The sequence below is a fragment of the Battus philenor genome, unplaced genomic scaffold, assembly GCF_028537555.1.
Source record: "Battus philenor isolate CCGP_79_NKW_IND1 unplaced genomic scaffold, ilBatPhil1.0.hap1 SCAF_5, whole genome shotgun sequence".
NCBI lineage: Eukaryota > Metazoa > Arthropoda > Insecta > Lepidoptera > Papilionidae > Battus > Battus philenor.
Window position 1 is genome coordinate 15,520,619 of NW_027181715.1, and position 14,101 is coordinate 15,534,719.

The following is a 14,101-nucleotide window of genomic DNA, read 5'->3' on the forward strand; positions in this document are numbered from 1 at the left end:
CCAACAAATTAGGGGTACGAGAGGCCTCCAATAGTGGGGGCCATAAAAAAAATTTTACCATACTACTGAGTGAATCTAGTTTTGATATTTATTAGTTTTCTTCTCTACATATACAATGTTACATGTGTAATAATTACTAATGTTTTAATGTATATTGTTTTAGAATGCTTCTTATCAGGCGATCGACGGCAATAGTAAGGCATAAGTCTTTCTAAAAGATCGCCTCGATGATGTTCAGCAATGTCCAACTGTCATCAGTTGCATGAGAGATATGCTCCGTCTTCTGGCACTTAAGGCAACTGTTCAAGCTACGTCGGTAATCATGATAAAAATTTCAACTTAATAAAATCTACACGTAATCACTTGATTTACCAGGTGTAGGTTTGAAGGCTTTAATGAATATTAGTACTGTTACATTTACTTGCTTTCTTAACACGTTCACTGCGGGCCCAATTTTGAAGAACTTTCAGCTGGTGCGGCTGAGGTCGAATCAGCCCCAAGCTGAACTTCCTAGTAGTGCGGTTGAGGCCTTTTCTGCCTCATGTTCATCAATATTTTTTTACAATATTGAGTCAATGCTTCGCAGACATAAAGAAAGCTATATTTGTCTTTGTCATACCTCATACGGTTGAGTGTAAACAGCCGCCGCACTAGAGAGAAAACACGAGTTTTACGCGCCGCACCAGTGCAAAGTTTACCATGAGGCTGAATCGACCTCAAGCCGCAGTGAACGTGTTAAAATGAGCAGAGAACTGACACTTGCGATCGTAGGTCACGTGATCGATTCTTGGAATGAAATCCTGTATAACTCACACTATGTGCATTAAAAGGATCGCCACTGATAAGAAACGAGTCTTTACAGTATGGTCACCAAGCGTGTTGAATATGATATATCCTTCCATAAATATCTTTGAGAAAAGCCTATACCTAGCAGTTACATTTGCGTTGCGCCTTACAATGATATCGGTTAAGAATAATTTACAATTATGTCGATAAGTGCGTTGTCAACTCCCGGGATATGAATATTGTTTGTGTGATACAAATTTGGGGTTTAAGTGACCCGGTGGATGTCCGTTTTTGACCACAACCCATACATGGCTACTTGAAATCGATATATCTTGATGTCTTGGGTCATAATAAATCAGCCAAGCTGTTTTGGATGATTGCATTGATAATCAACTTCCTTAAGAGGTATTAGTACAGATTCAAAGTTTAGTTTAAGTTATGTTTCTTGATTTTGTTTCATCACCACTGATAAATGTCCTATAAGGGAATCTTTAGTTACCTAGCCCTGGAAAGACTGTCGCATCTCTTTCTCTAAATTTCAGTAGAAGAGTTTAGTCTTAATTCTGATTTGTTGAAACGATAATTTATAAACAGACAAGAGTTTTTTCTTTGAAATTGTTGATGGTTTATATTTTAGTACTAAATGAAATTAGAATTTTTGCAATAAAAATTATAATATTTAATAAATGCATTATATAATCACTTCGGTAACTAACTCCCAAAAATATGTACATTAGAAAGTAGAAAACATATTTTACTATGCAAATTATTAAACGAAAATATCTCAATAGTTGATATCACTGTTTCGTATCCATTTTTTTCACTGTTCCTGTACTCGATTCAGTATCGTTAGATGAACCCGAATTAGAATGTTCTAGTTTTATAGCTGTATCATTTTTTCCATTATCAATCTTACAATTCTTTAAGCCTTTGTTTAAAATCACCGTTGGTTTTATTGTCTTTTTTTGTTTAACTTTAATTGTTTTTTCAGGTGGTGTATTAATACTTTCGCTTCGCTGTTGTAGCTTGTTTAAACCGAAATTAGGTTTTATTTGTGCTGTCCTTTCAATGTCACTGACATCTGGTAGATATAGGTCTGATATACAAATATAATCATCTTTAACGTTTGAAACTGGATTGTTCAATTTCACTGGAACGATTTCGAGTTTTTTTTCAAATATTGTTTCCGGTCCTTTAGAATCTAAAATAACTGTCCCAGTTGGTGATTCAAGTCCACCAACTAGTTCTTGAATAAGTTTGTCTTCAGCTATATCATCTAGAAAATCATCATATACACCATCATCTGAGCAAATAGACGAATATGATGCAGTAGAACCTGTCGTAGGAGAATGAAAATCATCTGGTAGTTTTACTCTTGGTGCATTGGTCGGTATTTCAACCAGACTAGGCGAAGGCTGTATTAAAATTTTTGAATCTGGTGCCTTTGGGCTATCACTGGATGCAATAATTACCTTAGGATATTTTCTTTGATCCATACTATCTTTACCTCCAAAATTACTTTCAAATGATCTGTTTGAATTTTTAAAGCTGTCACCACTTGATGTAAATGTTTCTATATTCTCATAATTTTGTACAGGTTCACTTTCATTTGTTTTATTGTTTTCTGCAATACCGAAGGATGAGAATGGCTTAGAATTTTTATATGCAAGGCGTCTATCTAATGTTGTTGTACGAGGTGGAGGCTGTGGTGGGACCTTAGGTTTATCGAATATACTATCTGAACCTTGATAGCCCCTAAAAGTTTGAAGATTGGTGGATTGCAGAGACAGTCTCTTTTGTGGAAAATCCGGCAAAACTTTAGGGAAATTTCTTCTTTTTATTGTTATTAATGCTTCTTCAGGGGTTAACGGCTCAGTTTGTAGAATCTCATCTCTCGAAGTAACGTTTATATGATTGCGAAACCTAGCTGGTGGCAGTACATTAAATACACTTGTTCCAGAGTTCATCTTTTCTCTCATTAGTAAATCATAGTTAACGTCTGTCACAGGATCTGAAGAGGAATGTTTATGTGATATATTCAGTGGCTTATCCTGTTTCAAGGATAACGTTACAACGTTAGTAAAAATTTTCTGTCCACTTTCTTCTATGTCAGGCTTAATTTGAATGACTTCTGGTTTAAAATCACCTTCTGTTTTCGATCTTTGAAGTTTATGTTCTTTATTACTTTGACCAGTATTATTATCTTTAGATTCAAATGACTTTGAAAATTCTATAGGCTCCTGTTTCAGTATGGAGTTTGTTCGAGCTGATGGAGTTGCGTCTATTGCAACTGAAACTTTTCTTGATTTAATACTTTCTGTACCTTTACTTTTTAAGGAATCGTTTGATTTTCCTGTATTCTTACTGATTAATGATTGTTTGTTACTGCCTATTGATGAATGCGAACCTAAAGCAGATGTAGAAGTTGTTTTTTCAGAAGTTTTAGTTTTGTTACCTTGATAATTTTTAGACAGAAGATTTTTGGGTGCAACGTTGTCACAAATAGTTGAAGAATCTTTATTGGTTTTCTTATTATCTGACAATAATTCTTCAGAGCGTGTAAATGGTTTTCTGATACTCACGCTTTTATCATTATTTAAATCTGAATTGGATTTCCTCAGAACGTTCGGGGAACATCTGTGCATAACTTCATTAGCAATCCAATCTCTTACTTTCGTATTAGCATCTAGTGTACTAGTAGATAAATGTCTTCTCAATTGAAATCTTTCACGAAAACCACCCGAATCATCTGATTTTGGTGTTTTACATACTTCAGATTTCTTTTTAATCTTTTTACTATTCGTGCTACTTTTCTTTTTATTGAATCCGATAGTTTTGATTACGCTGCATCCGTTTTTAAGAGTCTGTAATGCACTTTTGTCATCTTTAGAACACTTCTGTCCGATTACATCAACTTCTCCTATATCAGCTCGAGAGTTTCTAGTTGGTTCTTCTCTCTCACGTAGTCTAATTTTTCTCTTTTTAAAATATAATACAGCACATATTCCAACATTAACAGCTAAGAAAAGAATTGCCAGTGAAACTATCAGAGTAACAGTGGCACTGGAAGTTTTTACGGGCATGTTGTTCAACGTTATGGGCTTCGCTGTACTTGAGTAAGTACTGTGAATTACTTTTTCCATTAAACCAGGCGGTACGGGTCTGGATGGAGTTTTTATTGACTGTATTTCACGATAAATCATGTCGGTGTCTGGCCTGCGTTCCGGTTGCGCGTGTGGACGGATTTTTCCATAAGAGGGAGCGTGATAGTATGGTGGATTGTATATTTGAGGTGACCATATCTTTCTCATTGGATCTGAAACAAATTATTTAATTAAAGTATCTTTTAGTTCAATTATACACAATTACATTTATATCAATTTTTAAATATTTAACAAAAATAGCTGTTTCTATAGTTAAAGTTCATGTTATTACAGATTTCAAAATGAAACGACATGCGATCAAAGGTATATAGAACATGTATTTGAATGCTTACTTTCAAATGACATACGTTTATAAATGGAACAAATTGTGTATTTTTTTAATTCATAAATATGTCGATCATGACTCTAACAACCTAACAGATAGAATTTTTGCTTAAATACTCCTTCGCTCTTTTCAGTTGAATTGCCAGCATTTTGATCTCGTATTTCATTTTGACTGTAGTATTAACACAAGTTGTTCCTAAGAATTTTGTTAACATGTCTCTGTGCCTTGGCTAATGAGAACTTATTTATGAGCTTGGGTGTGAGTTAGATACAGGGTGTTTCTCTAAGTTTTCTATACTTTCAATTTATAAATAAAATTATAAATTTAATTTTTACCTGTGATCTTCGATGTAGTTTTAGGCTTGGACGTTGTTGGTCGCGGCGTGAACTCGAATAATGGATCTATGACATATCTTTTAACCTTATTCGGTAATGTATCCAACCAAAAATTGGTAAAATTTTTCCTATAAGAACTGCTAATCGATGGTGGAATGTCTGTAACATGGACATCATATGTTATAGTTATTTTAAGTAAAACTGTCAAGATAGTGTTAACAATCAATCATTTAAATATTTTAATTTACTATATAATATCAATATCGTAAGAGTTTCATTTCGAGATCAAATGAGATATGAGGAGATCCGCAAAAGAACCAAGATCACCGACGTAGCCTGAAAGGTTGCAAGTCTGAAGTAACAGCGGGTGGATCACTTCGCTTGTGCAACTGATAACTCCTGAGTGGCGACCACGCAAAACGCAGCGTGGGTAGACTCCCTCTCCCCCTAGATTGACTGATGGCATATTTAAGGTAGCTGGAAGTCACCGAAAGCAAGCAGCGCAGGACCAGTCATCATAGCGATCTTTCAGGAAGGCTTACACATTGCAGTACGTGTATATATATAGCTACGAGTGTGTCGTACGAATTTACTTTAATTCTTTATTAATCATCATCATTTGAACACTTGGATGTCCACTGTTGGGCATAGGTCTAGCCCATAGATTTCCTATAATACTGATAGAAAGCGGTGTTTTTCCACCGTCTTCCGACGTATGTCTATCTTTTGTGTGGACCTCCTAATATGCACTCTCAGGTATATGGTACCCCCTTCCAGAACTTTAAGACCCTAGCTATCTACGCGCTGTATGAGCTTCAAATTGCTATTCCACTGAAATATTTCTGTTATTTTTGTTTGTCTACGGATCTGCCTTCACTACAAATATAAGAAAATCAGAAATGAAGAAAAGCTTGAATGTATGCCTTTCTCTATGTTTAAGAAAATAAAATGAGATCATCCAATATAATACTGTGATCAAAAACTAAGATGAATTTGTTCTTCAAAGATCGCTTTCATTCTCTTTCAAGTACCAAGTCCGATAAAACGCATTTTTTTCCAACGCCTTTTCAAGTTCTCGAAACAATCGGAATAGTCTTTTTCCGGTATAGCCTTTAAGATCCTCATTGATCTGTTTTTTTATCCTCAATCGTATTAAAACGGCATACCCGCATTGGTATTCAGTTTGCTGAACAGCCAGAAGTGCAGGAAGGTAAATAGGGCGAATCGGATGGTTGCGGGATTTTTAAATGACAATATCACATTACTTTTTGATCGCAGTAGTGTAAAGTAAAAATTAATTGCAAAAATATATCACCTAGTTTCAAGTATGGCTGCTGCATTTCCGTATATTCCGGCCATTCGACGTTGTACTGCGTCCAATGCTTGCGATCAAGTGTATAATATTCGTTTACACTCTGTGTGTTAGGAGAACTACGAGAAAAAAAATGTTAATTAAAAAAATATCTAAGAAAGAGGTTTTACTAACATCTTAAGGATGAAGGTTTAAAAAACAATGTCTACTTTTTTAATCCATTATAACTATCATTTTGTTTATTGACTCTCTTAGAGAAAGGTTTAGTAAATAAATTGTTATGATGGTTCATAGTCGACATATATATAAAATAATAATCAGGTGTATATATAAAAATCAAAAGCCTTAGCAAAAGTGTTCAATAATTAAAAAATTTGGTTTCAAAAAAATACGCTTTCTCTCCAAACGCGCTGACACTAAACAACTTAAAATCTGATTAAATTTGGATTTTTTTAAAGCAAAAACAGTAAACACAGCGAGAAAGTGCGAAAACAAAAAGCAAGATTTTCAGTGACAAAACGTGTAACGTTTTTACAGTTCCTGTGGCGACGTGTGCCTATCGTTTGATATATCAAACGTATTTTTTAAGCCAGGACTGGAGAAGCTGCAGCCGAAGGAAGGGAACTCCAATAGGAAAAGTCTGTGAATTGGAACTCTTCTTGCCGAATCTTTGCGAGCATCTGGAGCCCTATCGGTTCCGAGGTCAACGGAGGTTGCAGCCAAGAGCTGGATGTTGCTCGGGGACTTAGGATAAATAAGGTAGCCTCTAAGATATCGCCTTCAAAAATTTATAACAAGAAAGTTGTCGCGGACCCTGCGCAAACTTACAGGGTGTCATTTTTTAGGGTCCATAAAAGGGCTGACACCTCAAAAATAAGAAAAATATTACCCACCACAAAGGTAAAATTCTTATAAATATTACGAAAACAAAAATTATATACTCAGCGGCTGCCGCTGAGATTGCGGTCCTTTTGACCCATCCCATAGTTTTTAAGACTTATTAAGATATGCATATATACGAGTATGTATGTATATATATATCTAAAATATAAAATTCTCGTGTCACGATGTTCGAACTTGAACTCCTCTCAAACGGCTCGACCGATTTTTACCAAATTTTATATGCGTATTCAGTAGGTATGAGAATCGGCTACTATCTATTTTCCATACTCCTAAGTGATAAGGGTGGTCCACCCCTAATTTTTTTTTTTTTAAACAAATTTTTTGGTTTTTATTTTATTATGATACAGCATACCAAAATACATACAACCCTAAATTTTCACCCCTCTACGATTAACCCTTATTTTTTATTTGTTTATTAAAAACTTTAATTTTTTTTGCAAAACAACGTTTGCGGGATCAGCTAGTATATATATATATATGTATATTAATGTATACACTAAGAGAGTCAATAGATACAATAAGAGAAATAATAGATTACAAAAGTACATATATTTATACACACACTCACACACACATATATTTATATATATATAAATTTATATATATATATATATATATATATATATATATATATATATATATATATATATATATATATATACCTATTGAGATCATAAATATTTTGTGATATCACTGTGAGAATATTATATAATAATAGAGCTTGGATACGAATTGCTCTATTACGATCATAAGGACATTGTGTGAGTGATCTACAAATAATATTTCTAAGATTTTTGCGGGCTATTCCCAAATCGTAGAGTAATCCTATCATAAATAATCTCAAAATAGATTCCTTTATCATTCTTCTTTTGATATACACAAATTATTAATATAGTTGGATTCGGAGAAGAAAATAAAATTAGTAAAGAAACGAAATTACTTAAAATTATGTTTTTTACATCATATAAATAAACTTAATAAAAACAAATAAGTATTGTTCGTAAAAACTTTTCGAAATACATACCCATTCTTTACAAAGTTGGTCCACAGACGCATCACGACTTCACTAAGTAACTTCTCCTGTGGGGTGTATTCTGCGTGAAAATGCGAATTCGCACCGCCGAGCGGAATGCCTAAAACGTATGGCATTTCCTCACCGTGAACACTCTTGTTTAGCTGAAAGATTTTTTTTCAGTACAGATAGGGAGAACAGTAAAATCTTACAGGGGTAAACGTATAGCTCATTTCCTTAAAGCTCTTAGACGGATTACTTAGATATTAGATACGAAAAACCTTTCGAACCTTATATCAACTGTAAATATCTTCATTCCTTAACAACACAAGACTTAATTGTTACTTAGTTAAAATGTGTAAAATGTATAATGATTATACCACTAAGTTGTCTGTTTCGATGTTTTTTTTTTGAGTTGTTATTACTAGTTTTGTTGGTATATTTGTATGTATATATGTGTGTGTGTGTGTGTGTATAAAAAGAGAGAGAGAAAGAGAGAGAAAGGGCGAGAGAATTTCTTGTCTAAAGTGGCAATAGGCGGGGCACAACACTAATGGGTCCGATGGCCATTACGTCCGCAAAATTCGCGAGTGGTGACCACACAGGTGGAATCTAGATGGACTGACGGCAGAGTTAATGTCGCTGTATGTGAGCAGCGCAACACTGGGTGATCGTGACCATCTTTGTGGTAGGCTCCTGCCTGGCAGTGGGCGCCTATATGATCATACAAAGAAGAAAATTTGAATTAAAAATAAAAAAAATATGTTTGAAAAACTGATTATTAAAAAAATAAAGAGAAAAATTCCACGTATAAGTCAATTAGTACACTGTTATATAAATAATTAACGTATGACTGCGTTCCCGTTTGTGAAGGTATTTGCTATAATATTTTTGAAGTAATTAAATTATTCAGAATTGATATAATTCAATTGATTCATACGAATATTAATTAACTGCAATGTGGATCTGTATGTCGACGCACATGTAAAATAAGAAAAAACATTTTTATTTAAATCTCTTCTTTTGGCTTTATTTATTACATTTTTTTTGCTATTCCTTCAATTCTTTACGCGATCTGTACAATTTTTACCTTTATTCACATTAATTTAATCTCAAATTATCGCCTTGCAACATTTGAGGAATACAGGCCTGTCTTTATGACAATTTATCAGTGATGCTCTCATTAATCTTTCCAGGTCTTTATACGCTTGAGTCTGTTCTGCAAGACCTGGAGTCTGTGAATGAAACGCTGATTAACTCGAAGCATTGGCTAGCGTACGTAACGGGCCTGAATAAAGGACATGTCCAGCTGTGGATGCAATACAGCTAAAATGATTATTTTAACGAACTGTCAACCACTCAAATTCATTCGCGAAATTTTAAGTTTTTATTGTTACTGAAATTTTTAAACTATCAATTTTTTTTCTTTAACAACCTTCTATAAAATATCAAGATAATTGAGCAGTGGTTGCGAAACGGTAAAAAGTGAGACATGATCGTACTTCACGGTTTTTAATTCCGGTATACTATGTCATGTAATTCAAACATTGTGCATTAATTATATAGGATTGCCACAGCTCATAAAAAAGGTTTCCACGGAACTAGTAGCAGCGTCCCCTGCGTAACATAATACCACACTGTGGTCGCCTACCCGCCTGCCAATTGTGTTGACTACCATGTATTCACTTATAGATATCCTTGGGTTAGGGCTGTGACTTTCAGTGGGATTTTAAGGTAGTTAAGCTTTAGCATGACAAAAACATATATATATATATAGATATATGTACATATATTTTTAATTGCTATTTAGATGTATCTGCTTCTGGTTTGCCAAGGACCCGCGGGGAGATGGACAGGAGTATCATCCGGCGGCGCTTTGCTTTTTACACGGCCTTTACCTTTCCGCGCTTTCCTAAGGCGAGGTAGCACTGTATTAAAACATATAATCTAATATCACTCCTATATATATACATACATATAAATATATATATATATATATATATATATATAATAGTATTTTATTACTAAATTCCCAAATAATAGCCCGACGGTAAAGGACCAGGGATATAACACTGGCATTTATGATTACATATCTCTACAGTCTACTGTCTAGAGAAACAAAAATGATAAGAATTTTTCATAAAAACAGTGATACATTTTTTGTTATTGTAATGACGTCAATTATAAAATAGTACAGATTCATTATGATGTAGTCATTATAAGTTTATACACATATATATATGACATACATATATATTTAGTGGAATCAGGCGTTATTTTGCGAAAGTCCATCCTAAGTAAGAAAAGGACGTGTTTCACCCCTCCACAGGAGGGGTGAAACACGTCCCATCTTCAGGAGTTATGTTACACCGATTAGTGCCAAACACAGATTCCAAAGAGACACTCTGTGTTGAGTGATTTAACGGTGGTAGTTGTGTATTTCGCATTGTTAGCCGCATGCGCATTTATCAGCGGGCTGACGGGCGGTGCACTTTGTTGCACGACTACGACTGCATGTGCGGAAGTGGCTAAATAATATCCTTTTCTAAATATACATATATGACAATATATATTATATGTATATGACCATTTGCCACTCAAACTGATTCCACCGCAGACGAAATCACCTAAAATTATCACGTAATTCAAAATACAGCCTAGCGTTTGATAATATTTGGTCGTAACCGCAGATAATGCATTGTTTATTCGAGATTGTTCAAATCAGTTCATTATCTACCGATGTCATCCATGGATCAGTGAATATAATGTACCAATAATATAAATTGGTATATCCATACGTCATATATTTATTTATATGTACTAATCATCGATAAATTTAGATAAATTATTTATTTGAAGTGAGTTTATCTATGTTTTACAATGCAACAGGATTAATCTGAAAAAGATCTACAGTTTGTTTACTAATTAAACAATATATTTGATTTTTATATTTAATTTTTTTTTATAGATCCCCGCTATTGGGGGCCTCTCGTACCCCTATTTGTGGAGGGATAGGGACTTTATTAGCATTTAATTTTTTCACATTATCTTTAATTTTCTCTCTCTTCTTTCATTCTTCACATTCTCTTTCGGTCCGTTTTCTATCTTTCATGTTACATTTCTACTTTCTTACCCTTTAGCTCTGTTCGACTATCATTCTTCCCTTTTTCTTTTTACATTTTTCGATTTGTATTTTTATTTTACATTGTTACTTATTCTATAATTATTTTCTATCACAGTTTTGTTTCTATTTACATTTTTAATCTATTTATATTTTTATACTCTGTTTGGTTTATTTCTTTCTATCGCCCTTTTGGCGATCTCTTTACAAAGGGATATGAATGCCTGTTTGTCATCTCCGCCTATCAGGGAAGGTATTGTCTCCTCCCTGATTTCAACGCCAGTAATTATTTATTACTACAGTTTATACTGGAACAAGTTATTTTGTGTATTATACTTGTCGCATTCCAATCAACGTCATCATAATTTTAAGCTGTATGCCCACTATTGGACATAATCCCACCGCCCCGCTCTATTTTAGACTTGTAACAAGACTGAAAGCGGCCTGTATTCAGCGTCTTCTATAGACATTAAAAAGGTCATATGTTTACGACTGCATGTCTAGAAAGTTCGTAAAAAGTCAGGCGACGCATCTAACGTTTTAATTTTTTTTTTAATTTATTAGCTCAGGGATTTCGGATCTGCAAGCCGTGAATCCGATGGAGCTATAAAAGCCAAAACGGCTAACAGCGTCCAACGTTTGAATATAGCCTAGGGTTATATCGGTTAATTGTCTTCGTCTAGGGGACCGATTCGTTCTCCTAAATTAATCAAATTAATTGTTTTTGGGTGATAGTAAACATATTAATGAGGTCCACAGTGATAACGTTTCAATTCCGTAAGTCATCACCGATAACACGCATTGGTATATTTATTTATTTATTATGTACAGCAACAGTACATATAAGTTAAAAGTATATTAAAAGTTACCGTATATATAATGCTTCTATTATGTGTTCCTATATAAGTGACGCGATATAAAAAAAATATTTTATACGACACTGTAGAAAGATCAGACCAAAATCTAAAAATAATTGAAGAGAAAAGTGATCGCACGCAAGAGGAAATATCTTGCGAATTTAAACACCCAAATAACTCTTTATTTGAAATGTTTCTGGCGCGCAACCTTTTTTAAGGCTGTGTGTTTAAAAAAATCAATTAAAATTAGGAATCCGTCATGGTTCCAGTGAATTATAAAGATGGTTTATGTAGACTCTATAAGAGCCGCGAAAGATATCTATACCAGTTGTTCAAATATACTATTACATGGAAGAATGCTGCTAAATGTTGATCTAATAATGGCGCCCACGCAAGATGGCTTTCTTGGAGTAACAAGTAACAGAACCTTCAGCCTGATAAACTCTTAAAGAATCCAACAATATATGTATATAAATATATATATAGAGAGAGAGAAAGAGAGAGAGAAAAGAGAGAGAGAGAGAGAGTAGCTGTCGCATGTTGTGTGAATTTAACCTTACCGCCGCGTAGTCTGTGCTGATGGAGTTGTGTCCAAACACATAGAAATACGACTGACGATTCGCTTTCGACTGATAGTTGGAGAAACTGATCATTGGGGCCAAAGTCCTCGCGTCACTGAACAGGTCCAATATGACGTCACGATTTGTATCCACATTCCAGCGTTGGGGATCCCCCTTTTTATTCGAATATCTGTAAAAATAGATAATATAAGAATGAATTTTCATCCAACCTTGGTTCGGTGTTGTCTGAAACGATGACTAACATTCTGTACATACAGACATAATAAAAAAATTATTCGTGTTTACACACTTACTGTTTAAGAATATCTTTCAACGCCTCTTCTTCGGCGCCTTCGAATCTTACTTTGATGTATTTCTTAATGAATTCATCTCTTTGATTCTCCAATACACCGGAATCTAATTCTATGACACCGAAATCATGGTAACATTCCAATTCTGTTACACCGCTTAGTAGTTGATATCTGTAAGAAATATTAGTGAACGGTGTTAAAAAATATTTTTGGGAATAATACATGACTTTTAGATATACATACATATATTGTGATATGTATATATATGTAAAAGCTTTGGAAATATGAATACATAGGTCATTTGTTACCTATTAATGTTTGGTACAACATATTCAAAAATCAATATTTTCAGAAATAATAAATCACGTAATGGTAATACATTAAGAAAAGGCGTTTTCAAAAATTTTATTACAACATATTAAAACAAATTATTGTTTATTATCTGTGCCTGTAGTATTTATATTACCAGATATTACTGGTTTGTCAAATGCCAATAAAAATGTAACATATTTTAGAATGATCACTTTATACAAATACTATCAAATCTCACATTCAAGAATGAACTTTATAACGTTGTTTTAAAGTTTATTGTCGTTCACAGTACATGTTTAGCATGACATCGTTGTTGCTTACGAGTATTATTCTTAAATTATTGCATTTGCGGCGCATTAAAGTAATCTTCTGGAACATTCTATTTGCTATCAAAGCAAATTGCCATGACGCTGTACAGTGTCATTTTCGCTGCGATATCCAAGCGTTCTTTTTCTACAGAGATTGTTCTAAAGCGAAATTTAGAATAGATTTTGACTGGATTTGAACCTAGTATAGATATAAGCCAAGATTCAAAGCTGAATTTTGTTACACATTATCATCAATACCTAATTAGACTACCACTACCGGATATATGCCTACATAAATTTCCAATAGTCCTGATTAATGGTGGTCAGAATTCTGCATCTTCTAACAATCTTGTGATCGTCTGATCATCATGTGTGATAACCTACTGTCCTTGTCGATCCGAGGACTTCGCTCCGGAACCTAAAGACATTGGTGATCATGATTTTTGCACGTTTATATGCCTTAATTATTTCCACTTAAATTTTCCATTAGGGAATATCTGTTACTTTTATTACTCTAAAGGTCTACTCATTTCATTCGATCTCGGAGAAAAATCCAGAAACCATCTTTAGTTTAATTATCCACTAATTTGTAGTAATAACAACAATTCTCACTTGCTTAGTAAATTAGGGAATGATTCCATAGTTTTGTCAGGTTCGTTCGGTATGAAATATCCAGCGACGGTCGGACCAAGAGGCGTTTCGAAGTCACGTGCCAGTATTTGCACCTTCTTTATATCTGATAAACTGAAACAAAAATCATTTTATTCTTATTCTTTTTATCACTAATAATAAAAA

The 14,101-nt window shown here is 33.9% G+C and overlaps 1 protein-coding gene across 1 annotated transcript in view; it reads right to left on the reverse strand.

Moving 5' to 3' along the window:
• Nucleotides 1-1,577: 1,577 nt before the first annotated feature.
• Nucleotides 1,578-14,101, reverse strand: part of LOC137929359 (uncharacterized) — a 46,651-nt gene continuing 34,127 nt past the window's right edge. The window contains exons 6-12 of the mRNA XM_068772261.1: nucleotides 13,919-14,050; nucleotides 12,690-12,857; nucleotides 12,376-12,565; nucleotides 7,850-8,001; nucleotides 5,926-6,041; nucleotides 4,611-4,769; nucleotides 1,578-4,102 (exon numbers count right to left, since the gene is read on the reverse strand). Coding sequence (XP_068628362.1) covers nucleotides 1,584-4,102; nucleotides 4,611-4,769; nucleotides 5,926-6,041; nucleotides 7,850-8,001; nucleotides 12,376-12,565; nucleotides 12,690-12,857; nucleotides 13,919-14,050 — 3,436 coding nt within the window. The 3' untranslated portion in view covers nucleotides 1,578-1,583. The remainder of the gene's footprint in view (nucleotides 4,103-4,610; nucleotides 4,770-5,925; nucleotides 6,042-7,849; nucleotides 8,002-12,375; nucleotides 12,566-12,689; nucleotides 12,858-13,918; nucleotides 14,051-14,101) is intronic.